A 27,151-nucleotide genomic window follows, 5' to 3' on the forward strand; every position below is an offset into this window, starting at 1 on the left:
TGATGTAGGTGCCTAAATGAGAGTTAATAAGTATGTTCCCCAGTGCACAGCTCTTCTCCTAGGTGAGATGACAATAACAAGGAATTTTCTTCTCCACTGACCAGAGTAGGGATCCAGGCGACTACCTCACATATAGATGTCTAAAGTCGGGTGAGATGAATTTCCCACATTTATCTTAATAACAGCAAGTCCCTATAGCATAACAGTCTTTGAAGAATCCCAAAAGAGGATAGCTCTTACAACAAGCAAATCTCAAATCCATCACAGTATTGGACACTACATAAATCTCTAGCATGCAAGCAATTTTTGGTGAAAGTATGAAAAGTCATACTGAGGAAGACTAAAGGTCTGCCTAGTCCTTACAGTGGGCAGCAGCCGATGCCCAGGAAGGATATGAGAATGCTGCAAGCAGGAACTGATATTCCCCTGGTGAACTGCCAGAATACATGGAGCGAGCCCTGTGTCTCAAGATCTCCTTGAGAAAGTGGACATATTTCTTTTTGTGTTTAATGACCCTAAATAAATAATCTTTTATGAATATGGTTTGGGGAGTCATATATATTTTCAGCATCTACAGTGCCCCATGGTAATGATGAAAATATTTTAATTAGAGGTTGAATGAAGAATCATCTTCTCTTATGCATCCTGAATGTAGAGCCTGATAATTTTGTGTAGTGACTCTTTGCTCTTGCATGAAAAAAAAAAAGGTTATTCAGTTTCTCCAAGCCACTCGTGAGTTTGTAGGCTGTCATCATACCTCAAACCCCACTGGCTATTTTCAGGGCTGAACTGTCCTAGCACATTTACTCTCCATGTGCAGATATTGTTACATCATCTTTGTTATCACTCTTTATTAATTTTTAGTTTTATTATATCTCTGTGCAAGCTAGCTCAGAACTCTACTTTTTAGATTGACTGCTGATGGCAGTCAACAATGCTGTGAAAAGAACACAATTGTTTTTATAAATAACACAACATGGGGTGTGGTCTCTGTTAAAGTAAATTGATTTTCAGTTGAGAGCTGATCAGAAAGAAAAGGGAACCATTACATGCTGGAATAACACTTTGAGAATGGCATTATTTATCCTAATGCTTTAGTTCCTTGCTACCAGTGTCAGCTCTGGATCTTCATTTTTCCCTCCCCCTATTTACCCCCCCTCCCCATCTCCATGGTGTGGTTATTTTTGCTTCAGTGGTACATATCATGGTATTTAGAAATGGCTTGATTTTCACACGTGAAAATGAAAAATTAGAAAGTGCTTCTAAGATCCATGTCAGAATTGAAGGATTTTGAAAGGAAAGATGAAAAGCCACCAACTTGTTTATTTAATATATGCCTCAAAACAAGATCTCTTCTGTCCTCAGGTGACACAGGATAAGGCAGAAGCTTTGGGATGGATGAAGAGGAAGGGGAAAAAAAGAATAAACCTTTGAATGGATGAATATGATTCTGAAGGGCTGGAGGCACATACTAATCAAATCATGACCTTTCTGAAAGGTACTTACAGCAAACTAGAGAAGGTGATCCAAACAAAAAACAAAAAAGGAAATTTAGTTCATAAGAACAATTTATGGATTTTGAAATTACACTTGCCTCATATTATAATAAAGTGTAAAAATCCCAAAGATTTTAACAAAATAAAACATCCAAATTGAAGCACAAGTATTTTATGTCATTGTTTTAACTAACATATCATCAAAGGAAAAATTTTATCAAGATAAACATCTTTAAACCGTTTTAAAAATTTACTTGGGAAATGTAGAGACTGAAAAGTTTCAACTTTGCTATAAGAAAAATCTTCAGTAGGAAAGAGCTTCTTGGACAAATTCTGACCAATCTAACTCAGGAGAATAGGGAAAGATGGGAAAAATTCAAAGGTTGAAAACTGTCCCCTCCCACACAGCCTGACTCATCATGCAGGTGCAGGAATCCAAATAGGGTGACGTTAATCATCTGTGCCCTGGAATTGTGGACCTCAGTAGCTGTGGATGTCATGGAAGCAATAAAGCTGAGGAATGCGTTGCATAAATTTATGGAGCAGGTGAAAGCACTGACTAAACTTTTCAGAAGGCTAGTCTTGCATCGTAAGATGGGACTTAATGATGCGATTATTTTTCTAGTTCAGTAAATCAGGAAGTAAGTGACTTATTGTGTCATCTTAGGGTCTTTCATCTTATTTGAGTGAATTTGTGAAAGGAACCAATACATATTTGCTACCTATGACTTATTTTGACAGAAGTCAAGCAACAGAGCACCTTTGATTTAAGAGTGTCTCTTCCATGAGAAATTGTGGTAGTTTGGCAAATTGGTTTACTCTGACACAGAACCAAACAGGACCTGAGAAAAAAATTTCCTTTAAAAAATGCACTGTTAATTGTTCAGCCTTATGATATCACTTTAACATTAATAATCAGAATAGTGGACTTGATTGAAAAAAAAAGAAATTAACCATTTTAGTTATATGTTATCAACAGTCAGAAAATCAATTTTAAAATCAAAGCCACTTCGAGGAGGAAAATCAAAGACAAGTTATTTTAATCAAAATGCTCTTGCAAATAATGACTGCAAACTTGAACATTAAAATCAATACCAGTAATGCTACAAGTGTCTGGTAGTTTTCCTCACAAAATAAAAAGTCCCTTTGGGAAATTCAGCTTAGAAAAGCTGACAGTTTTATTCTCTGCCTTCCCAAAATTAGTTCTCTGACAGTGCTGATACTTTTCTCCCTAGGGTACAGCAGTTTTGTTCAGTGAGGCTATGTGACAAAAATCCCACGGAAACTAAAACCCATATAAAGCACCATTTATAAAGAAGTTCCGTATCTGAAATACAAACCAAGGAGCTGTGTCATAACTGGCCTCTATGGCCCCTCATTATTTAGTGACTTCAGCCAAACACAAACTTACTACTGGGATCTAAAACCTACCAATGTCTCTCTGTGAACAAGCAGTGGTGAAAGGCAACAGGCAGGTGACTCTTTGTTATGTGGCACCCAATCAACACACAACTTTCCCTGATAGCTTTTGTAATAGATAGATTCTTATCTGAGCTTTAAAAATAAAATAAATAAGTCAATAAGTAAATAGGCAGCAGTCATCTTATTAGTGCTTTTTTATTTTTGCATGTGTGAAATTAAAGACAGGGTAAAACTATTTGCAGGGGAATATACTCAAGACAAACCACATTATTTTCATTTTATTGTCTCTGCAGAGATGTAAATTGCTGTCATCTTGAGCTTTATGTTGCACTGATAAGGTGTTTCTAGAGAAGGGAAACTGGGCAGAAAATTGGAATCATTATGCATTTCTGAGATGTTTATATTTAATCAATACAAACAACCAATCTTTAAATAATAAACTGAGGGGGAATAGACAGTCAAAAATAAATGTCTGCAGCTAAAGGGTTATCTTTTGATTAATTACCTTGAAACACAAAAAAAGGACTCATCTCCTCAGTATCCTCAAAAAAACCCCCAAACCTCCCGCAAAAACCACCTCAGCATCAATGAAATTAAGAAGACAGGAAACTGGAAATAAATGAAGACTAAAGAAATTCTTCTGTAGTAGATTCCCCTGTTTCCTTTCATAATGCAAGGACATTAGCAGAGAAATTTAAAGGCAATGAACTTGGGACACCTTAAAGAGGGAAGAAGCGACAGTAGCAGGTCACATTCCCATCTTTCCTGAAAACCTCTGTAAGATCCTCCACGAAAACATCAAGTGGCAGAGGATATTACTCATAGGAACTATGTCTTAAAGTCAATCTCAGTTAATGACTGAATTTTAAGTTATCCACACTACACTGCAGTTGCCTCTGTATTTTATTAAAGCCTTATAATTAGGCAGTTTTATCATAGTGAGATATGAGTAGGATAAATCTTAGAATGATAGAATGGCCTGGTTTGGAATGGACCTTAAAGATCATTAGTTCGAAGCCCACCTTCCACTAGACCAGGTTGCCCAGGGCCCCATCCAACCTGGCCTTGAACACTTCCAGGGATGAGGCATCCATACCTGTTACAAGTGCCTCACCACCCTCACAGTAAAGGATTTCTTCCTTACATCTAACCTAAATCTCTCCTCTTTTAGTTTAAAACTGTTCCCCCTTGTCCTATCCCTATCTGCCTGTGTAAAAACTTGTATTCCTAGTAGATATATTCCTTTTCCCATCTTTAATTCTGGAGCTTGAACACCATCACAAACTAAAGTGACTGCAAACCACACCTCTTGAAGAGACTGTGTACCTGACAGATATCTTTGCAAGCATTTTTGCAAACACTCTCTTTGGTGCTGTATCTCTGTGTCATGATCAATTTCATCTATAATTTTTTTCAAAATACACTCTGGGTCAAATGGTTTTAATGACTCTATAATAACGTAAGAAGCTGTTATGGTTTAGCCTGTTTCTGCAGGGGTGCATCAACTTGATGCACCACATCAGCTAAGATCCATGGCTACATATTTTTTAAAGAGGAAAAGAAAGTCACATGAATGAGAAATTAAATTAAGAAAGATAAGTTGTGGTGTGCCAGTTCCATGTTTCTTTTCTTTTTTTTCTCTGCAAACAAGATGCTTTGTCTTTGTTATATGAGCACTAAAATGATCTAATAACAACAATGTAAAGCCTTAATAGAAAAACAAAAATCCAGTTGATAGTATAATGCAGAGTTGTATCTCATACTTTATTCTGAGCACTTTCAGATTTCAGGGTATTTTGTTTGTAGTAGGTTGATCTGAACTGTATATGTGTGTATATGAAGTATATATGCAGGTATATGAAGTGTATATTTATTAAAGAAAAAGAAATAATTGTAAAGGTCTTGAATATATTGTTGTCATTTTCCTCTATTGTGGTTATTTAGAAACTAATTGAAAGCTTCATATTTCATATTCAAATTTTATGAATTTTTGGTTTATCCATCAAAACCTAAAAAAATAGTACCATTAAGATCAGCATTTCAACTGCTGCTTCATCGGTGCTAACCTTTATTTGGTGGTTCCAGGAATAGGATACGGTTAAGATCAGTCTGATTCTCTATTCATTGCTCATGAGGAAGAAATTACATGTCTGTTAAAAAAAAGTATGTATTTCCAGAGATTGAAATGAAAAATAATGCTATCAAATAATATGATTGTTTTGTTTAGCATTACTACTACTGGAAATAAAATTTAAACAATGATATTTCATTACTATTTTTTCATTAATATTTTTTTCTGTGAATTTGATAAGAGGCAAGGTGTCAGGGGAGGTTTAGGTTGGATATTAGAAAAAGGTTCTTCGCCCAGAGGGTGGTTGGGCACTGGAACAGGCTCCCCAGGGAGCAGCATCAAGCCTGACAGAGTTCAAGAAGCATTTGGATGATACTCTCAGGCACATGATGTGACTCTTGGGCATGGTCCTGTGCAGGGCTAAGAGTTGGACTTGATAATCCTTGTGGGTCCCTTCCAACTCAGCATATTCTATGGTTCTGTGATTCTGTTAAATTTTTCACAAAAGACAAAAGTTGGAAAGTTATATATCTGAATAGAAGTGAATGATTGTGTAACAAAAAAAATCTCTGTTTTGACCACTGTGACATATTTTTTCTACATAGGCACCTTCTTAATTGCTAATCTCCACGGTTTTCAACAGTTAACTGATGGATGATGGGAAGAAGATTTCTTGACAGTCTGGTAATCTATCCAGAGGGGAACAGATGCTGTTTGTCAGGGTTCAGGTACTGCAAGGGCTTTTGACTAGCCAACCATTTGTTTGTCTAGAAGGCCAAGGGCTATTTCCCCCCACTACCCATGAGAATGAAAACAGCACTGCCAAGATGCAGGAAGGCAATGAGAAAAAACACTTTTTTGCTACTGACCCAGAGCTTTCAGCTTTGTGAAAACTTATTATTTATATGGCGCTCCATAGACACTTAAGAGATTTATGTAAACACTGTCGGTACTATTGAAATTATTAGCACAGCTCTCAGTTTCACTATTCATTCCTGTATCCTTCACCATTACAGTGCTATTGTAGGCTGCACCAAAGCTGTGGTAGCATGATAGGTAGTTAATTCCAAAGACAAGCCTCCCACACTCCTGCACGTCCTCCTGACCATGCCACTACACCAATGGCAGTTACACTGACATTATTCTTTTGGCTGGAAGTCGTGTATGAACTCCTGCCTGTACAGAAACACTGGTGCCTGGCAGCAAGGGCTTGCTCTGTTCACCATCAGGGAGCAAAAAGCATTCCTCTCCCTACATACCTACTTTTATGGTACTACATGTATAAACTGTCTGTATAGCCCTTGTGTAGGTCCCTATTGCTTCCCAGTTCCCTCAGGACAAAGGCAGGTCTGGTACTCTTTCCCCCATCCTCCAGCCCAAAGCCTAGTCTCATCTGGTAGGAACTGAAGGTGCAGGAGTCACATGTGAACTGCAGGATGCTCCAGCCAGCTCCATATCAGGGCCAGGCAAGCTGAGCACGTCACAAGGTGCTGGCACATGTCAACACAGATGCAAGCTTTGAGGCCTCTGTCTTTTCCATGAAGAAAGCTGACATTAGTGAAAGGGGTCCAAGACGGGAGGTGGGGTGAGACAAGCAGTCATACACACATACACAGGCACGCACACATGTACATACTGGGATCACACTGTTTTCAGGGAAAAGCAGCCTGGTAACATACAAATGGATAGTGGTTATAACTCGAATATTGTAGGGATCTCAAAGGAAGCAGAGAGCTGTATTGACATCTATCTTTTTATAGCTGTAATGATGAATGTACCCTTGTGCAGCAATGGCTTATATACTGTGTACAACAACACAACATCTGGGAGATGAAGGACTAGATAAGATACCATTGATATTTTTTCAACATGTCGATTGGAAAATTTGTACTTCTTTGGAAACTATACCTTGCAGTGTTGGTCTTAGAAATGCATCTGCATATACCACTGAGATTATGTGTAAAACAGGAAGCTACTGCAGCTTAATCTGTGTAAACTAAAGTTATGTAAAATGTACAGAAGATGTAAATAAGTGTCCTTGTGTCTAAAGTAAGGCATACTACAAAAAAGACATTAAAGAAGCACATTAACACGACTATCATTTACTGGGTCTCTCCCTCCCATGAAAAAAACAAAATCTGGAACGAAATATGATTATTCTGCAGATACCCCTTCAATGTCACATAGTCTGTTCTGTCCTACTCTGGTTATTCTCTCCTGAGAACAGAAATGTTTTCCTGAAGAAAGGGACATCTCTGTGCAGAGCTAATATCACTTCTCCCTTATGTGGCATCAAAAGAAAAGTCAATAAGCATGAGATGATGCTAAGGAACACAGTAAAGAAGAAGTTAAGAGGTAGGAGATTAGGAAATATCTTTGAGGGGGAAACGAGCCTTTCTTGTGTTGCATATCTGCATGATCTTCATCCGAGAGATCACTTCCAAGAAGTGAAAGTTCACAACAGTACTGTAAATGTGAAATCTGTTAGCTCTCTAAAACTTACTGCTGGGTGAAAAGAGACACTATTCAGGGTTACTAGACTTACATGCTGACATACCACTCAGTTATTTTTCTTTCAATGCCTTGATAAAAATCAAGTGCAGTTCATCGAAGTAAAATGTCTTCCATATATATATGAGCACAAGGAAGCCACACAAACACTCTCATGTACAAACACAAAAATATATATGTATTTTAATTTTCATTTGGTCATATTTTATTTAACAGGATGTCATTCTTCCTCAATAACCAATGATGATTTAAAGTAGTAGTACTCTCCAAAGCAGCCTATTGATCACAGAGAACTGATGATATTTAAATACACAATATAAAGAGTGACATGTTTCACAAAGTTGCTTTATCTTCAGATTTTAGGTTGGAACACAACAGACCAAAAGTAACCATTTCACTAGGTCCAAGAATAAAATTCAAACTGACAACAATTTGTGAAAAGAGAGTAGTTATTGAAACTTTACAGAGAAAGAAAATGATTAATAAACTTGTCCTGGCTTTACAAATCTCAGACCCCCTGAGTCCTAACAATACTAAACTGAGAAACAAACAAACGAATTTTATCCTGAGGATACAAGCACTGTTTGCAAACTACTCCTGTTATTTAGTTTTGAATTTTGATTTGGTGCTATAGTATTTTCCATAAGGCTCCAGAGCAGATTGTTGCATGCAAAACAGACAAACAACCCCAAAAAATTATTCAGTCATTACTTTTATGCAAGTACTACAGATCACAAGAGCCTTAAGGCACAGATTGCCAATTTAGCAATTTTAAATGTCGCCATGACTATCTATTAATCATTATTCTCATAACAGAGTTGTATTAATAGATTATGTGAGTGCTTTTGCACTTGCATGAGTGTAGAATCAACAGTTAGCATGATTTGTGCACAGCCTTCATTGGGACAGGCATACTTCTATAATCTGCTATTGCTTAAATTTTGGGGCAGTAGGATCTACCTGAAGAGTGACAACTAACAGTCTGGGGAAGGTAACATCTTACATCACAAGAGCTATCTCAGAGGACTGTCTATCTACACCTGTGCAGATCCCTAGCCAGACTCTTTACATTCCTCTATGATGAAATCGGCCTTCGCTCTCATTTTCCATTTCATGCTGTTACCAGAGATTTGTACAAGGGAAATATTTAAAATACTGGTCCTCAAGATCTAGTCTGCAGATTATAAATGTGTTGGGGTTTTTCTTATAGTTTTCTTCAGTTATTCATAGAATAAAGTACATACAGCAGACAGCATGTTGTTGAGGGTAGGAGAAGGGACGAAGAGCTGGAAATGTTTTGTAGAACACATTTCACACAACAGTCCACAGGGTGAAAGAGCTAGAGAATCAAATGATTTAGAAGAGCCATTATTCTCAAGTTGAACACTAGTTAACTGCAAACAATTTTTTAAATAATGTCAGGTATTCTATATGTGCCCCTCTGAATATATTTGTAGTTTTAGAATCACATTTTCTACTATTTAATTCCTTCTGCTATTGATGCATCAAAGATGCACATAAACATCAGGGAAAATCATATTTAAGGAAGAGTGATTATACACTAAATCCGAACCAAACCCAAAACCCTTTAAGTTATCATAATCTTAGGCATTATTTGTAACAATCACCAATTTAATATTCTTAGGCATTAAGTGTAATGCTTAAAGTTGTCAGTTTCCTTTAAATCATCTCCACTCTGAGTGACTAATGGTTACAATTAACATCACCAGCAGCACTGTTTAAAGACACAGGACACAGATCACCAGCTATAGCTTGAAGGCTGCATAATTAGCACGAGACACCAAGGTTTGTGGGGGAGATTCCCACACCACTTACAGCTTTCCACACAGAGTAGGCGCTGATACTGATGTCAAGGCAAGACAGGCTTTAACTCAAGCAAGTGCTGAATTCTCCCACAAAATCTTCTCTGCAGCAGGGACTTGCAGAATATATCCCTCCCTTCTGTTCCTATGGATAGGTTGGTGAACACTAGCTTTCCAGCTTCTGCATGCTACATGATACCCATATCCTGGCAGTCACTGTGGAATCGGCAGCAGCAGAGGCAGTTCAGGTCTACCATATGCATCAGGTTTAAAAATATCGAAACTGGGTTTGTGTGGGAGAGAAATATGTTCTCTCTCCTTTCTGCTGACAGATGTGTCATGGGATTTCTAAGTCCTCTCATATTACTGAGCAGGTGAAGGCCTCCCTTACCATTAAAATGGTCAATCAGTTCACTCCCAATTCCACAATCTTATTTTCTCCATAGGCCTGCCACCTTTCCTTACAGCCACAGGGTTCCTTTCCTTCTCTCCCTCCACGATTTCTTCAGCCAAGCAGGGTACAGCATTTCATATATTCCTGAGGCCCATCTCCAAGTGAGGCTCTGGTGGAGTGCACTGATTCATTAAACAATGTTCATAAGCTCAGCTATAGCACCTGCCATTTCACACAGTAACTCAAAAATTTTTTAAAGATTCAAGGAACTCCATCATAGTCACACATGGTGGACTATGTGAGAAACTGAAACTCTGCTCATAATGTAGAGGCTGGACACACAATAGGCTACTGATTCATTTCTTGGAAGTGTTAATACAAGTTCTATCACACTATCTTTCCCATTCATACACCTTTTCACTGCTGGCTTGCTTCTGTTTTTTTATTTTAATTATTGTGTTTTATCATCCTCTATTGTCTCTTCCCTTGCTTTTTTCTCCCCTTAAATCTTTATTAACCAAGGAATCTGATTTGAGATGCCTGCCTTTAGGCACTGCTGTGTGTTGATGATGTGACAGACTCTTTAAGGAATCACAGTAGCATTTCCATATCAAATACAAATCCTAATTAACCCCTGCCATTTGTCTGCTTCAAATTGTCAGATATGTCAATTCTCTGGAAGTGAATTCTCTGCTAACACCAAAAGGAAGTTTTGTCACATCTACAATAGAGAAGATTCCCTGTAAATGACTGATGTTAACTGATGCAGAAAGAACAGTCCTGGTTGACCACCGACCCTTGTAGACAAAATACTTTGGCCATGTTTTAACAAAACGTGTACCATAAGGAATTATCAGCATCTTTCCTTGGAGAGATCTTCATTTTGCCTATGTACAATGCTCCCACTCCTTTTGGATTCCACAGTGATACCACCAATTCAGATTTTGAACTCACTGCAGAAACTTCTCTGTTTTCTCTCTTTTTAAATTTACATAATGCAAGAGCTAACACACATCAATCAGAGCAGTTTACACATGCACAAAACACTGGAGAAGGAGTGACAAAGTACTGGGAGCTCGTGACCCATGTTTGAACTTCACCACTGCCCAGCATTGCACAAGTTGTTATTTCTTAACAGCAAAATCACTTTGCAAATTGTGCAATCCAACAGGGGTCAATGCCAGTTTGTGCCAACAGACCCACATGAAGGAAACAAATTAAGATCCCAAAACCTGATAGGAAAAAAATTCCCACACAACTGAAAGCTGAAATGCAGACTGAAAGGAATGTCCAAGTCAATCTACTAAATACAGACCCTTGACACAGGATCATTCAAAGTTACAAGGCAATAGAGGATGTGGGAGTCCTATCTACCTGGCTTGTACTTTCATTTGTGGTCACTTGAGCATGCCTCTAAATAAAATGCTGATGTTCCCTGTATAGTCAATTAGAAACAAGTATCCTGTTTCATCCCTGGCCAAGTTCAGAATTCTTTACCGAGGAGCCACGATTTCCTTTGGGTAGTCTTCAGACAAAATTACTTTCCCCCCCAACAATTAAAAAGAGAAGAAAGGCATTTAATGTGGGGGACATGCTCCCTTTTTGCCATTTCCTCAGCAAAATGTTAATTCAGATTTAACTCCACAGGAAAGAAGATCATCATCCCCAGTTTGCAAAGGTCTCATGGTAAAGCGTTCTAAATGATCTAGGCATGAATGAATCAACAACCAGACATTCTTACACAAAATTGGGACACATTATTTCCTCTCCTGCAGTTAAAACCAGACTGAGTTTGAAGTGTCATTGAAGTGTCATCTTTGCCATAGAGAAAAACAATGGGAACGTCTTCCATTGAGAAAAGTCTCTAACTTGCTGTGTTTCTGTTTTGCTACCTGAGAAAGTGGGATAACTATTATTTTCTCAATTTCTTAGTGTGCTTTGAAGTTTGTGGACAAAAGTAGTATTCTCAGCACCATGCTTGTAAGCTACTTGCAAAATACCTTCCTTTAGAAGAACCTCATACAGACAGTCATTTGATTGTTCTTTCAGTACAGTTCCTTTGAGTCCTTTGCTCTTGTCTTTCACAATGATATTTATCTTCCAAATTTGTCCTGGTACCCAATGCTGTTGATAGCTCAGCAGAACTTTCTCCATAAGCAATTAAAAATTATCAAAACCAATATCAACATCCCCCCAAAATCACATTTTAATATTCTAAACAAAATTCTGAAGCCTGATTGATTTTTTCCTCTCTTGTATCCTCTTTCAAACATAACTTTATCAAAAAACTTGACAAATACATACATCAATAATAACAGAAACAATATAATAACAGGGATATGATCAAAGCTTATTGCAAAGTGTTTTCCAAGTAATTCTAAATGGTAGTTCTTATGATGTTTGACAAACTTTAATTTCCAAAACAGAACAGGAAAATAATAAAAGGCATGAATACTGTCAGGTTTCAATTTTGTCAGGTGATGTGCGTAGGCTTTGCTGTGGCTGTGATTAAATAATACAAAGAGCATTCCGTGAAAGGTACTGAGCTAAAACAATTCTTTGAGAGTGACATTTAAGTGAATCTACTCCTCCACAGATCAATGACCTCTTGAGGTCCCTTTTATGCCTATTTTCTTTAATTCTGTGTTCAATTTACATATGTCTCTACAAATATCTTTTGTGACTAGGCATAGCATGTTTGTAGAGTGCAAAACATCTTTTTAAATACGCTATACAGTAAATTTACATTTCTGTAAAGACATCTCAAACTATTTTACAATGAATAGCTATTGGGACTCTGTGTAGTTGTTGGAGCTTAGTGGGTCTGATTACCTGTCTCTATAAAGCCAAGAGACTACTGACATCTCTTTACAAGAGGAAAGCTTTGGGCATGGAAGTTTCCATAACTTTTCCATATATTTTTTAACATTTGTTTCTTGGAAAAGACATCATGTAAGGTGATACTTTTAGATCTTATCAAAGGCCCAAAACTATCAATTTTTACACTTTTTTTTCTCCCTTCCTTTTTTTTTTTTGGCATAGTTACTTGGACAAGTGTACCCAGTTTTTCCACTAAGTTCCTCATATTGCAGGATATTTTTTTATATGCATATCAGCATGCATAATTACAAAAAGGTTTTATTCTACCCAATACACAACAAAGGTAAGAAATTAAGAGGAATACTCCCAAGCATTTGAATTCTATTTTTAGCACTTCAATTCTGCTATAAAAATTAGACAGCAATTTCTATGATAACAAAGATTGGAAAAAGTTTTCAGTCCAAATTTAATCTAATAAAAATTGACCTACCTATAAAGATTTTCTACAAGAAAATCTACCCTTTATGTACCCTGATGTGTAAAAGAGAAATGCCTTCAAAGAATACTGACAACGGGTAAAGTATATTTATTTTTCTTACCCATTTTCATATTCTTATCCAAAGTCACAACTGCAATTACCACTGTCAGAATTTGCTTCAGTGAAATAAAAGCTGCAGCCAAGAAGACCTGTAGCCCAACTCTTTAACAGAGAGAACCTCACTGAAAAAGGGATTTTGTTCATGGTGAAAGATAAGGTCCCAGTTACACAAAATTATAATATATCCTACTTGTATTTTCTGGAAAGAATGTAATAATGCTCATTAACTTAAAGTTGAAATCAGGCATGAGAAAATATTATATAAATTACATTTAAGTGCATAAATAAAGGATTCACAAAGAAAACAAATTTACAAGCTTCAAAACAAATTTTAAGCTCCATACAGTGGAGAAGATTTGCAATTTCTGACCAAACAGCTGCTGTACTCTGAAACCAGCATTCTGCTGTCTCACACCAAAGTCTAGCCCATGTTTCTAAAAGGATTCATGAAGATATTGATCACCACTGAGTCACAGTTTGCATACATGTGGAATACTGACTAAATCCTGAAGCCCTTAAAAGGATAAAACTCCTACTGATGTTATAGTTTTATCTGATAAGGATTTAAAAATCAGATCAATGACAATATGCTATTCTACTAACCAGAAGTGTGGGCATATACAACATACATTCAAATATGGCACTTTTGCAAATCCTGGACACACATCTCACTTATCCAGCATGATGTTACAAGGAATGAGAAAAACAGGACTGAACAAAATAGTATATAAGAATTGATCATTTTTTCAAGTCTCTCAAGCCATAGAAGTAGTATTACAACACTTTCTACTACTGACAACTTGTAGGACAGACTGATAAGACGTTCAGGTTTCATATCTTTTCTCTTTGCATTTCATAACACGTATCATGAAAATAGAATTAGGAGAGCAGAAAGCAGAAAGGCAATAACCTGTTCAGACAAGTTCCTGCAATGTGATGGCATGTTAGGGCATACAATATTTATCAGCGTTGCTAACGAACTGCAAAGTAGGAAAGCTTTATCTGTGTGTTGTCTGGGCTAATCAAGGGTGATGCTGGAAGAATCAGGGCTGTCTCAGCCCTGAGAAATGCAAAGCTGCCACCACAGGAGTTACAGCTAAACTCTAGATGACACCCTGTCAAGATTTCACTCTGTTCTTAACTCATCTCAGCCTACTAAATCTTACAGTTTTAATCATCCTGGGCAAGGAGAGGTGACCTACAACCAGTGACTTTGAAACTTCAGTGATCACTGAAGTAATGGAAGAAATTCTTTAAACTCCGGTGCTTGGGAGGCAGGGTTGCTGTGAGCTACCACCTCCACTGTCACTGTTTCCTTGCACTGCCTGAACATGCTCTTATAATACCTCTAACTATTCAGATGTCTTGCTGGGCACCCTGTGTGTCTTCCCACTCTGACTGCAAAGTCCTAATAAGAAACTACATTCTTGCCTCAGCTTACCATGGGCTACATACACATTAACCAGTACACAAAGATGACACAGTCCATGCATTTCAGCTGATTTACCCAATCCCTAGTGAAACCTGTTGCCCTTTTGAGGTAAAATGTATTTCTCTATTATGGCACATGTTCAATATATACAGTTACACTACAACAAAAACAAAGGTGTCCTAAACACATAGGCTGAGATGTTTGACTACAACTTATTCATATTAATCCTTGCTTGGAGTGGGATGCTGTTGTTCTATGGTAAGTTTTACTATATTAATAATGACATTGTCTCAATATACAATCTATAATATATCTAAGTACATTGAATAGGTATTTCTTGTATAAACCTTCAATGAAATATACTTATCTAACAATGTCACCTTGTATGTTTGTCAGAGATTGTTAAAAATATATATATGTATCCAGTCTCCCAGTACACAGGATTCAGTGATTAACTTTTAACCTCTGCTGCCAGGCTTTACTTTCAGATACTGGTTATCACACTGTATTTAGAGGACTAATGTCTCATTCCAAGGCAGAACAGAGTTCTAGAAAAATTGTTGACATGCACCCAAAATGCAAGAGAAGTAACTCCAATGTGTCCCATATTACAACACCCAGATTACGGCAACAAACCAGGTTACTTGCGAAAATGAAAAGTTAAGGAAGAAACCTCAGAAATCCATACAGCTAAACAACAAAGCTGTCAAAGCGTTGGTTCCAGTTCATCTGTTATCTTTTTCATAATGTTACATGGTTTTTGCTGTATCACAATCCTAAATCACAACATTATTTGGGAAACCAATTCCTAGAATTAGGAAACATTCAACAGAATCTCCCAAGTTCTTATATTCCCTCTTTATCTTTGCACAGTTACACGAGCATGGCAGAAAAAGAAAACAGTAGTCAATGTGCTCATTGGCTTCCTATTAGAAGGACAACATTTAATTGGTTTTGATATTTTTCTTTGTCCAGTATGAATTTCTCTGTGTGTGTGTGTGTGTGTGTGTGTGTGTTTGTAAGAGAGAACACATGTTTTCTTCTCTTTTTTTATGGTGCACTTCACTGACATATTTAATAGTCACTCATTTCCATAGCACTTGTTTGCCATAACTTACGAAGTCAAATTTGAGGATTATATTGTATTTACAAACAAGTTGGCACTTACAGAATAAATTATTGTTTCCTCTTTTTTTTTTCCTTTCATTTTATTTTCTTTTTTTCTCCTCTTCCGTTTCACCCAAGGGCATCCAGAATTCAGGCAGAATAGTAAAACCTGCTGCCATTATGCTACATTAACATAAGTAAATAGGATTCCAGCTGTTACACTTCCAATGGTTTGCTTGTTGCTGAGAGGCAGTGCCTTCCACCTCAGTTCACGCCCGATGCTCAAAAACTGTTAGTCAAGTGAAAGCAAAGGCTGCATGTTTTCTTCCTCATTCTTATCCATGCGTTTCAGCACCCCAGGATCCACAACTGACTGAGACCTGCAGAGGGACAACATGTTTATTTGACATTTCTAGATCACGACAAATGAGGGTAAACCTCAGCTTTCTTTTGTTTATTCTAATGTCTGTCAGGGCTTAAAAATAATGGTATAGCATTACCCAAGCATCTAATCACTGCAAATGGTCAGGAAATACGCTCATGGAGGGATAACATGACCTTAAAGGGCTCCGTGCTGATTTGTGAATATAGGAGCAAAAGGTGGAATAAAGCAGATCTTGTCTTCTTCAGTGAAATTGTGAAGCAGGGTGCATCCTCAGCACAGAAGAGCAAACTAAGCTATTCTTTGTACTGACTTAAGTACTGACCCTCTCTCCAGAAGGTTATATGGCATCGGACTGGTAAAGAAGCCACCCAGCTGGGTAATGGCACACTGCAGCTAGTGGGATGTGTTAGCTGGAAGCACAAGTTGCTCCTTTTCTGAACAGCACTTAAATTCAACAGTGTAAGATACTAAGTCATCTCTAGGAAATACTGCCATGGTTAGCAGTATTTCTGGAACAGTGGACAAATTTGTCAAACTCACCCACTCAACTAAACAGGGCAGGGAAGGATGATAAGGGCAAATTCAGTGATGATTGTAAAATTTCTCCAGGTTCTCTGATCCAGCACAGAAGCATAACTGGTACCCTGCAACAGTCATATGTGACAGACAAAGAGGAAAACCCAGCCTCCAGCAAAGTCAAAATGCTCCATTAAAAACAAAGTCTGAAGTGTTAACATGGGGGTCTCACATCAGCTATGTCTCAGTTTGTCAAAAATCAGAATCACTTCCGGGGTACAGTAAAAGCAACTCTTGCCAAATGTTTCCTTCAGTGAGATGAATCTCATGCAGGAAATGCCCACTTCTCTTCCTTTCTGTAAAGAAGATTTGAGATGGCTAAAGAGCATGTATACATCTCTACAATGCAGGCATCTATTTTTGATCAGTGGAAGCACACTGTGCCTGCAGCATTGCTAAAAATTTGCCCATTTGGAGAGCTACAGTGCAAAGAAAAACCTTTATAAATTCTAGACTCTCCTAAGATAAACATACGGAGTCAATCCTCCACTCTTATAAACTGGCACCATCAATGAAACCAATGAATGAGGCTGATAGCAGGAGACAATCTGACTTTCTCAAAAAACCTGAAGAAAACTTACAAAAACACAAGAAAAAACATCTAAAGCCTAGGTGAAAAGTTTAAAAACAAGGATATTTTCTAATAATATTTATCACATTCTCCTACTAATGCCAAAATCAAGAAAATTAGTTTTAAAATATGACAGTCTCTCTTGTGATAAGGGTAATTTAAAAAATTTTAATTAAAACTGTACAATAACACTCATCCTGAACACTAGTCACTTCCTCAGGCAGAAAACGAAACCACTGAATTTAAAATGCTTTTTTAAAATCTTCACAATGTGCCAATGCGAAGCTGATTGAAAATTTGCTGGTGGGAAGTTGCATTCATGGAAAATCCAGTTCATCATGATAAAAATTGCTGTGGAAGCATATTAATTTCAAAGGATTGCCAACTGAATATAAGTAATAAAACTGAGCCTTTTCCTCAACTGCCAAAGACTGAGCAGTCAGAGTTTCCACTTGTCATCCGGGGAACTGAAGGGGAACAGGAATGGCTGCAAACCTGGTCTCAAATTCCCAGTAAGGGAGCTTTGGCCATAAATTTCCAGGGACTCCAAAATCCCCAATGCCAAGGCAGGTGTGAAAATTGAACTACACAAATCCTGATCTATGGTTTGTAAGCTCAGGTGCCTAAATGCCTTGAAGGAGATATAGTTTTCATTCAGTTTTAAATAGAAACTTACTGAAGTTTCATTCCATTCAGCAGCAATTCACAAATGAATGTATGTAAAAGGAAAAAACATTTGTGTAAGTCTATAGTACCCCTATTCTATCTATAGCTACCAAATAACTTTAAAAACATTACTGAATAAATTCTAGGAAAACACAGCAGGGCAGAGTTATACTACAAAGTCCCATTGCAGAAGTGAGGAACCAAACCACAGATACTCTGCAAAGTTTATCAACAGAGACATTTTCCTTGTAGGGTTAGGTGAGAAGAGGATGCAGTTTCCAGCTGGGTGCATCAGCCATGACAGCCACAGGTAAGCACAGCCACATGCTAAACCTGACTGCTGAAACAGCTGTAATGGTGCCACTTGATATCAACATGTTCTCCCCAGAGGTCTGTGCTACAGATGGGATTCATTCCTCCTTATCTCCACCACCCTCCTGTTACCAAACAAGTTATATTTTTTAAGAAAGGAGTCTATGCAGCAGTGGGGGAAGATGTTGGAAAATCCTTTTAACTTTAGTAAACAATGTTTGATCTCTACATCTGTGACTAATAGTCTTATGCCAGCTATTGCTTCCTTATTTACCCACATCATTCATTAATATATACTAGCAGATGTCTTAGTTTTGAGAACAAGGATTGTGTGTTAGAGCAAAGAATGATAAGAGAAGTACATTATGACCTGGCCACATATTTGAGATACTCTTAAGGAGAAAAGATTCACCAGAAGATCTGAAACCATAGCCAAGTAAGTCCACAGAAATAATTAGCATATATGCATTTATTCAGGAAATGTAATGAATATGCAATAAAAATGTGACTAATATATATTAGTTGCATGAATATACCCATGTCTGTTAGGTTGCTGCAGATGCATGCTTTGAGGAGCAATCCCCATGCACCCAGCACTGTTTATAAAGTAATATCAGCTTTCTAACCTAGAAAATTGGTTGGAGAGCTTTTTTCCTGGTTTTCAGTGACACTCCCCACAATCAACTTTCCTTTCAAGGTGAGGTCATCCAATTCACCAAAACTTCAAGCAGATCTGGAGTAATGTTAGTGGGGTAAAAAATATATTATGGGGTAAAAATGAGTAAGAAGGAAATGAATTCTCAGTACGATTTTGGTTTAAGAAGAACATTGTTTCAGAGCAGTAAACTAATTTTAAAATGGCAAGCCAAATTCAACAAGGTGATTGTTGGAGATCTGCCAGACACTTATGAAATTTGCTCTAAGTTCAGCACTTTTCACTGACTTACTGTCATGGTTTTTATATGTTAAAAATCTTATTCTGCACTAACATACCACAGTGACTGTGGTTTCAGGCTGAGAGAGACAACACATCAGGTACTGAACTCAAGTTAAGTTTAATTGTTAATGAAATAATTTATCTATTTTATCTTAATTTTTCTATTAGTATTTTACACAATCTGTGCATTTAATACACCAAAGTTCTGGGACTTTCTGTCCATCTTACTACTTGGCACTAGCGTAGTAAGTCTACTTAGTATTTTTTATATGCAATGCCAGGGAATGAGGATTCCAGCGGGTGCTGGAGGCATGCTAACTGAGAAAGAATGCAAAGAAGGTGAAGAAACTTCAGCTTAATATTATGTAGATACAGATTTCAACATTCTTATTTTTCTGCAGTAGGTAACCTACTGTGTCAGCTCATCCAGACTGAAAGAATGTCAGTTTGAAGGCTACACTGAAGTGTAATTCTGTATGAAAGGCTTTTCAAGCACAAGTTAAATGAGAATAAAAATTATTTCAGAAAGAATGAAGAATCTGGTCAACTCACTGATTTTCTGTTTAGTAATGTGCTTGCCCAGAATAATCTGAAAAACTCTGCTCCAAAGGGTCTTCTCCAAAGGAACTTGTGACAGGCCTTCTCATATTTTTTTTTTTGTTGCACCCTTGGATGAAGTTATTTACTCTTGTGACTTCATTTTAAAACAGTAAAACTTCTGCATTTCAGTTCTTTAATTCCACCCTTCTGTCAAAGACAGCTTCTCTATTGTCTCATAATTCTTGTATTACAAGCAAATCATATCTAAGTGTATTGCTCACCTTTCCCCTTCCCCTGGCTCTTTTCCTCTGTCTCATTTTGTCCATTAATTATGTTAATTACATCTTTGTCATACAGCTTCAGAACCTTTCTTAACTTCTCCTTATCCTAGCTCATTCCTACCTCCCACTTTCAATGCACCGTGGGTTTTTTCCACACAAAATCCTTAAACTTCCTGGTTTTTTTCCTTTTTTTTATTCCTATGGCAATCTCATGTTATCTTCTCTCTGTTTCCACAAAAATATCCCCCTTTAAAATCACACTGTTCTTCCCAGTCTATGCAACATTTTCCATGCAAAATCATCTTCCTGGCTGAGGAATTTCAAAATAATCCTGTTTGATCTGCTTCCAGAATTTCTTTCCCTTTTGCATCACATGCCATCTCCCAAAACTGGGTTCCCAGCGTAGCATATTCCGACATAATTTTAATGACTTTCTATATAGTTTTCTGCCCTGTTTGCTCTCTTCTGATCCATTGCTAGGCCTACTCCTTATGAGTTGCACTCTGACTTTTGCTTCCCTGCTCAACCTTTTCTATCACAATTGTAATATCACCTTTTCTCTTCTACTGCTCTGGCAAGGTTGGATCAGGTTCACCCCTCTAAAGTGAATAACCTCACTGCTTCCATAGTTACTGGAGAGGTAACTAACCTCTTCCTATACTTTATCTTGAATGGTAAAATGCAGCAAGCAATTATACTGTACTTTCTCAAAGAGAAGAATACCAGAATGCCAGAATGTTTACCAGACTTGAGTATAACAATTGGCACTGATTTTTGTCCTAGTTCTCCTTAGTACATTTTCTCATGTTGTGTGCAGTCACTGTGATTGACAGTTAAGATGCTGTAAATGTCCTGGCACCTACAGGTTGGTGGATACAAGGCACTGGGCTATGAGATGGAGGAAGATAAGAGCTATTTTCACCTCCCACATGGATAATTGGCCCCAATTTACCCTCCTCACCAAGGCTCACTTCAGCTAGCACTGTTTCTCTAATAAGTACTGTAGGCTGGGACAGGGGGTTGAGCTTATTCTAAACTCAGTACTGCATATACGACCTATATGGCACCACAAAATAATCAGCTGCACTGAGTTCACAACTCACATGGGTAATAGTCAAGGCCATGGTCTCTAATCAACACTGATCTTCTTAAAAAAGGGAAAAAAAAGAACAGACCTGGTATATAATAGCCTGAGGGAACAACATGCAGCTTCATAAAAGAGGAAGGCAAATGTTAACCTTATAGCAAAACTAGAAGACCACAGTACCTTTAACTCACCTTTTCATGGATTTAGGAGAGAGGTCCTTTTCTGTATCCTTTGCAGGAGTGTTGTAGGAGTCTGCATTGCATTCACTGTCATCGTCGTATTCATGGTCAAGCAGTGTTCTTGCCCATGTCCCCATGTCATAGGGGGGCAACATTCCTCCAAACTCTGAAGGCAGGATCTCAGGGTGTATTAGCTGATGCAGGCTGTTGAGGTTATTACCATGTAGGAATATCTGTATGTATACATGCAGGTAAAAACAAAGGGGTATCACAAAAAATCATCCAAGCCCAAATGACATCATCATTATTAGAGGATACTGTACGGTTTCAATATGCTGGTTGTGTTGGGCCAACAGAGGGGGGGGAGGAAGGCACATATCATCTCTGCCTTAAGCATGGCCATACTATGTTCATAAATCTTCAAAGTGATTAAAGCATAAATGACTTAAAACGTTTGCAGGGCAAGGGACTTAAGGAGGGTAAGAACTGATGTCTGGTAGCTAGATGGATAGATTAGACAGACAGACTGCCTATCTCTTGTAATTTGCTCTCCCTAATTCTGTGAATTAATTCAAGTGAATAATTAAGAACATAAATAATTAATAAAAACAATATTCACCATATACATCAAGGAATACATATTGACTTTCAGCATCCAGCCATGAGTTCTATAAATATGATAAAGCATGCAGTGTAATGATAACACTACTGGAAAGATTTTCTTCCTTAATCTAGTCATACTAGTAACTGTCATTTATACTTGACAATACATGAAGTAATAACAGTAAAATAATTCCTGTGACAACAATGGGGGAATAGTTGATGGACTATTTGATATTTTCCATCAATGTTTTGGTAGACTGATATTCAGATGTACTTTACATTTGTATATCTGTATATCAATATGAAATATATGTATATGAATACTTATGTTTATTGTTACTCCTCAGAGATCTGGAATGTGTGACCTACGAGCTCTAGCAAGAGTATTTCTGGATTTGAGCAGCCTTCTGCCACAGACACTAGAAACCTGCAGACTTTCCACTGGAAAGAAATGCCTGCTTTTGGGTATGGCTACACAGACAGCTCACAGCAACTATTTCTGGACTAATGCGTAAGTCAGACCAAGATTCACCCTTTGGGACTAAGAGCAAGTGCCATGGCACAGTTCACATCCATATGGCTGAATTCCTTTCATGTCCAGAATAAGCTCACCTCATTTGTTCTGCTCACTGGTCCATGCCATCCCCAAATTTTTCCTGGACAATGCCTAAGAAAGTCCCAGCTGGCACTCATCAGTGCCCTGCCAAAAAGTGATCATACAAATGAACAGCAGGAAAGGCAGTGCTGGACCCTTTTTAAATGACTAACAGAAGCAGCCAAGAAGGGAAAGTAGGATGTTGCTTCCTAACAGCTGTCCCCTGCCTCTTGGTCCCCCCTGGGCAGGCAGGGATGTGCACACGACATCAACTGCTACCAATTCACATTTCACTTCACCTTGCAAGGACTTCTCTGGACAGCTATATCCTTAGCACAATTTATCAAGAGTTAAATTCAAAAGGTAGAAAGTCAAAGACCAAATATATGTTTTTCTTGTATTGCTTAGTGCAGCCCATCTTCCAGTCAGCTGTGGACACAGGAAAATTAATATGACCATGCAAACCGAGTAATTTTCTCCCATCTCAGAAAGGAATTTAATCTTTCTGTGAAAGTACATATATGAATGGTGAAAGTAATTTATTTTATGGTGTCTTTTCAGCTGAATGCTTCATCTCTTAGCAATTGTTTTTATACATGCCTAGTACAGCATTTATCTGAATATAGCTATCAGTTGCAAATCTACCAGATGTTAAGAAAATACCATATAATTCAAGATAAAGACAACAGATAAATAATGAGCCTGATTTAAAAAATCTAAAGACAATTCTCTTGGGTTTGGGGTTTTTTTCACAATCATTTGTTCTGGATCTAATAATATTTTTTTTTAAAGCTGATTTTAAATTTTATGTGCTGGTCATAACTTTCACATTTTGACACTAAATTTTGAACTGTAAATCAATATCTAATCATCTGACTACTTTTTATAGGTATTCAGTATTGACAAAAAACAGTTGTAAAAAATCAGCGTTTCTGAAGATATATGCCATTGATTCAGGTGTCTAAATAAAAATATAGATGCTAACTGATAAGTACCCATGTCCAACTGCCTTGTCACTTAATATTAATGTTGTAACACACCCAAAAAGCTGCACTTTACTCCCTAGTTATGCATACATAGCACTTGAGTTAAAAAGGCCTCAAACATATCTGGCACTACAGTGTTCTTTGCTGAAGCTGTAGTCAACAGAGTGCAACTGAATCCTTCAAAATGGGGTTTCATTTGCATATTTATAACAGATATTACATAAAAGGCTTTGTGATCTATAGTTCAAAACCTGTGAATACCAGAGGCCTCTCAAGCATAATCTGTTAACAAGAAACAGCTAAACACTAAGGATGATTGTGGCCTTGTAGATTGTGTTTGAGGACAGAAAATACAGAGCTGCTTAGAGAGCTGATTCCATAAAAAAAACCAAAAATATCATATTCTTTGTAGTGGCTTTGTACATGATGTTGATTGTGTTTTTCTGAATGACAAATTTCCTGTTACAGAAATAATATCATATGCTATCACCACCAACTCTAACTTAATTGCACTGATGCAAATGCTGCAAATTCAGCAACGTCTCAGAGACTGCTCATGCTTATGCACAGACGCATGCACACAAATTTCCTTTTATTGCTTTCATCCAAATTAGTATTTGCAAGCTACTATATACCAGCTGGGTATTTTAGCTCATGCGAATGTCAAGGAAATCACACAAGGAAAGGATTCTCTAGCCACTATCTCTGTTTTTAAAAGAAAGACACAAATAATTTTAACAGAAATTAAATATAATGGAATTGAATACAATCTTAATAGAATCTCTAATGTTGGCAATAATTTTATATAACACCCGGGAGAAAGCATGTGCTTGTATTTTAAAATATGTTTAAGCGCACTGTGTGACTGTGTCCTTAAAGGACAATGCTGTATAAGTTTCTAAAACAGCTGAAGGTACTCTTTACAACACAGAACAGCAAGCTGATATCTCCTGTATATCTACATTGTTAGAGTATGATGTGTCTGCTGATGACAACTGCCAGGAAATGGACAATTAAACAGAGGAATACCCTTTTTCGTGTCTTCTCCTTTAGAAAAGGTCGTATAACTGTGTAGAGGGCATGGATATACCACGGCTGATTGACGAAATGTATTCCTCCAAATCGAGCTGGAAAGCTGTCCTGTAAATCACAAAACAAATACATACAAGTCAGCTGACTTAACATATGTTGCACATGCATCGATGTCAAGTATCTTTCTGTTTTTTTCCAAATGCTTTCATTTTAATAATAAAACTTTAACAAGAAGAAGGATTATTCAAAATTGTATCCTCTAAACTGAGCTCCAGCCTTCCAGCCAAGAAGCAAAACACCCTGGACAGAGTAGTGAGGAAGTGTGCTGAGATAGTTATGGTATTCAAATAAAGGCATAGCATTTCTAACCTCCAGAAATGCTTTAAACATTTATGATTTGCCCAAAATCCATCTATGCAATATATTTTTCTCTTTTCCACTTCTATGGGTTTTATTCATTTTAAATAGTAACAATCTCAACTCTTCTATGTCATTGAAAAGCACTAAAAATGTCCCCTGTTTCCACCTTAAAAGAAAGCGTAAATCAAAGCTACTATCCAAAATGTCTCCAATATTATTCATATTTCATAAAACTGAGATTGCATTAAACATTATGCATAAACCATTATGCAATATCCATGACAGTAATTCTTGTCACATAGTCAGGGGCCTTCTGGGAACTTAAATGTAAGGATAGCATATCTGTATTGAAGCAATGATTTTTCTTTTTTCTTGCAGAAAATCACAAGTAGCAGATAACTCCCTGATATGCATTTTCAATTTCTAAGTCAAGAGAATATGCCAGAGAAGGTTTGGCAGTTTAAGGAGGGCAACCACTCTGTCCTGGAATACTACTGCCAAATTCATTGCGTGTCCTCATTTTGTCTTTGCCTGCTTGATCATATGCACAAACAATGCAATAAACTGCTGCCGTCTCCTATGTTGCCTGGAGCTACACCACTGAAGAAGGAGAAAAGAAGTGTAAACAGGAGAAGCTGATGCATGTCTCCCTTTCATGGGCTATGTCAGAACCTTCTCAGTGAGGAACCTTCTCTTAGGTATACTGACTTACTAAATTAATGGCTTTCATTTGAACCCTAATTCAACAGATGGCCCACTATAGGCAGCCATGGTAGTCAGATCAAAAACAGGTTCCTCACAGCAGCAGCAACTCCCATTTGACAATACAGGTATAAAAAAAGGACATGCTTCCCAGCCACACCTCTTCCTGCTCCTCCTCTTGTGTGGATGCAGTAAAGGCAGCTTCAGGTCAGTGGGATCAGAGGCTCAAAAGGAGGCAATCAAACGGTCAGACAAGGCCCTTTGTGCCAATAGACCTATTTTGCCTTCTCTGGAGACAAGAGAGTAGGCCATACAGAAGCCTCCAGCAGCCAAGATACAAACCGCAAAGCACCATTTGAAGCATACCGTTTTAGGATCATAACAGCACACACCAACAATATGGCCAAGAAAAATATTACCACCTAAAGAGCCAATCAAGAACTGTCAGATAAAGAAGGCAGAACCTGCAGAAAGGAAATCGTAGGGGTCAGTAACTAATCGATCCCAATTTAGAGGTAGAAACAGGAATATTTATTGAACATGCGTCTCACAATTTAAGGGTCTTGGGGGTAGGATATGTTAATGAGGAGGATGGGTTATGCTAACTAGGGGATGGATTATGCTGACTAGAGGATTACACAATTTTCTGCTACAGTTACACAAGTGGTTAACATTTTCCCTTAGCTAGGACCACATGGGGGAAAGAGAACAAAGGGGTTTCTACATGGTCTGACAACACCATCACAAAGTCTTTCCATATCTTGCTGAAGAGACAGGACAATCAAACATAGCTAAATATTAACAAGTCTTGTAATGAAGCTCCTCAGAGTAAGGAGTTTCTCCCAGCTCCTGCTGTCCACAGCCTGCTACATAATCATTTTCACATACTGTCAGGGACACCTAACCCAGAGGCTCTTTACATCAGGATGCCACTTGCCTTCAAATTGCAATAACTTGCTGGATTTTCCATCAAGGAGGTAATGTCTTGACAATAATTTACAGGGAGGATAACAACTATAACACACACCACTCACATCTGGCTGGCCATAACACAACAGTCAATGCAATCAACAGTCTATGTTGTGGTTTTTCTCCAGAAATGTTTGATTAACAACAGCCTTGAAATAAAACAATCTTATTGAAAGACTGCTGTAGAAGCCTCATTTTGCTAAATGCCCAATTCCTGTCAGCACTGACTAAATGTCAAACAGGATGGTTGATAATTGGACACGTAATTCATCCTGTTCAGTATTGTAAATCCCCAAATACCATTTTGAGAACACAACCTATGATGTACAATACGTAGTAAATTATGTCCCTATCACAGTGATCCAACAAATCCATTAAGAAGGATAAATCACTAGATGACACCTTAACCTTTAGTTACAGGAGATACAATTCACCTACAGAAGGTTGTGTTTATTTGGATTACCATGGCTGCTGCTCCAGCAAGGAAGTCTGTTGCTCCATGCTGTGTACCATGCACAAAAGAGCACACACTAGAGGTACAGAAGTCTCAGCAGAGCTGAGAGTCACAAAGAAACTGCAGATAATTTGTGAATAAGAAGATCTCAGTAGGCAGACATGTACATACACAGATTCAGAGCAGAATGCCAAAGGTATTTGTATTGTAATGTGGGCTCAGAATGCTCTGCATCTTTATAA

General features: G+C 37.7%; 1 protein-coding gene across 1 annotated transcript in view; it reads right to left on the bottom strand.

Annotated features, from left to right (window-relative positions):
* Window positions 1-7,660: 7,660 nt before the first annotated feature.
* The window catches only part of CLVS2 (clavesin 2), a 59,255-nt gene continuing 39,764 nt past the window's right edge, over window positions 7,661-27,151 (bottom strand). The window contains exons 3-5 of the mRNA XM_008934013.4: window positions 24,422-24,532; window positions 21,221-21,441; window positions 7,661-16,054 (exon numbers count right to left, since the gene is read on the bottom strand). Coding sequence (XP_008932261.2) covers window positions 15,967-16,054; window positions 21,221-21,441; window positions 24,422-24,532 — 420 coding nt within the window. The 3' untranslated portion in view covers window positions 7,661-15,966. The remainder of the gene's footprint in view (window positions 16,055-21,220; window positions 21,442-24,421; window positions 24,533-27,151) is intronic.

Source organism: Manacus vitellinus, unplaced genomic scaffold (assembly GCF_001715985.3).
Source record: "Manacus vitellinus isolate BGI_N305 unplaced genomic scaffold, ASM171598v3 scaffold_4_pilon, whole genome shotgun sequence".
NCBI lineage: Eukaryota > Metazoa > Chordata > Aves > Passeriformes > Pipridae > Manacus > Manacus vitellinus.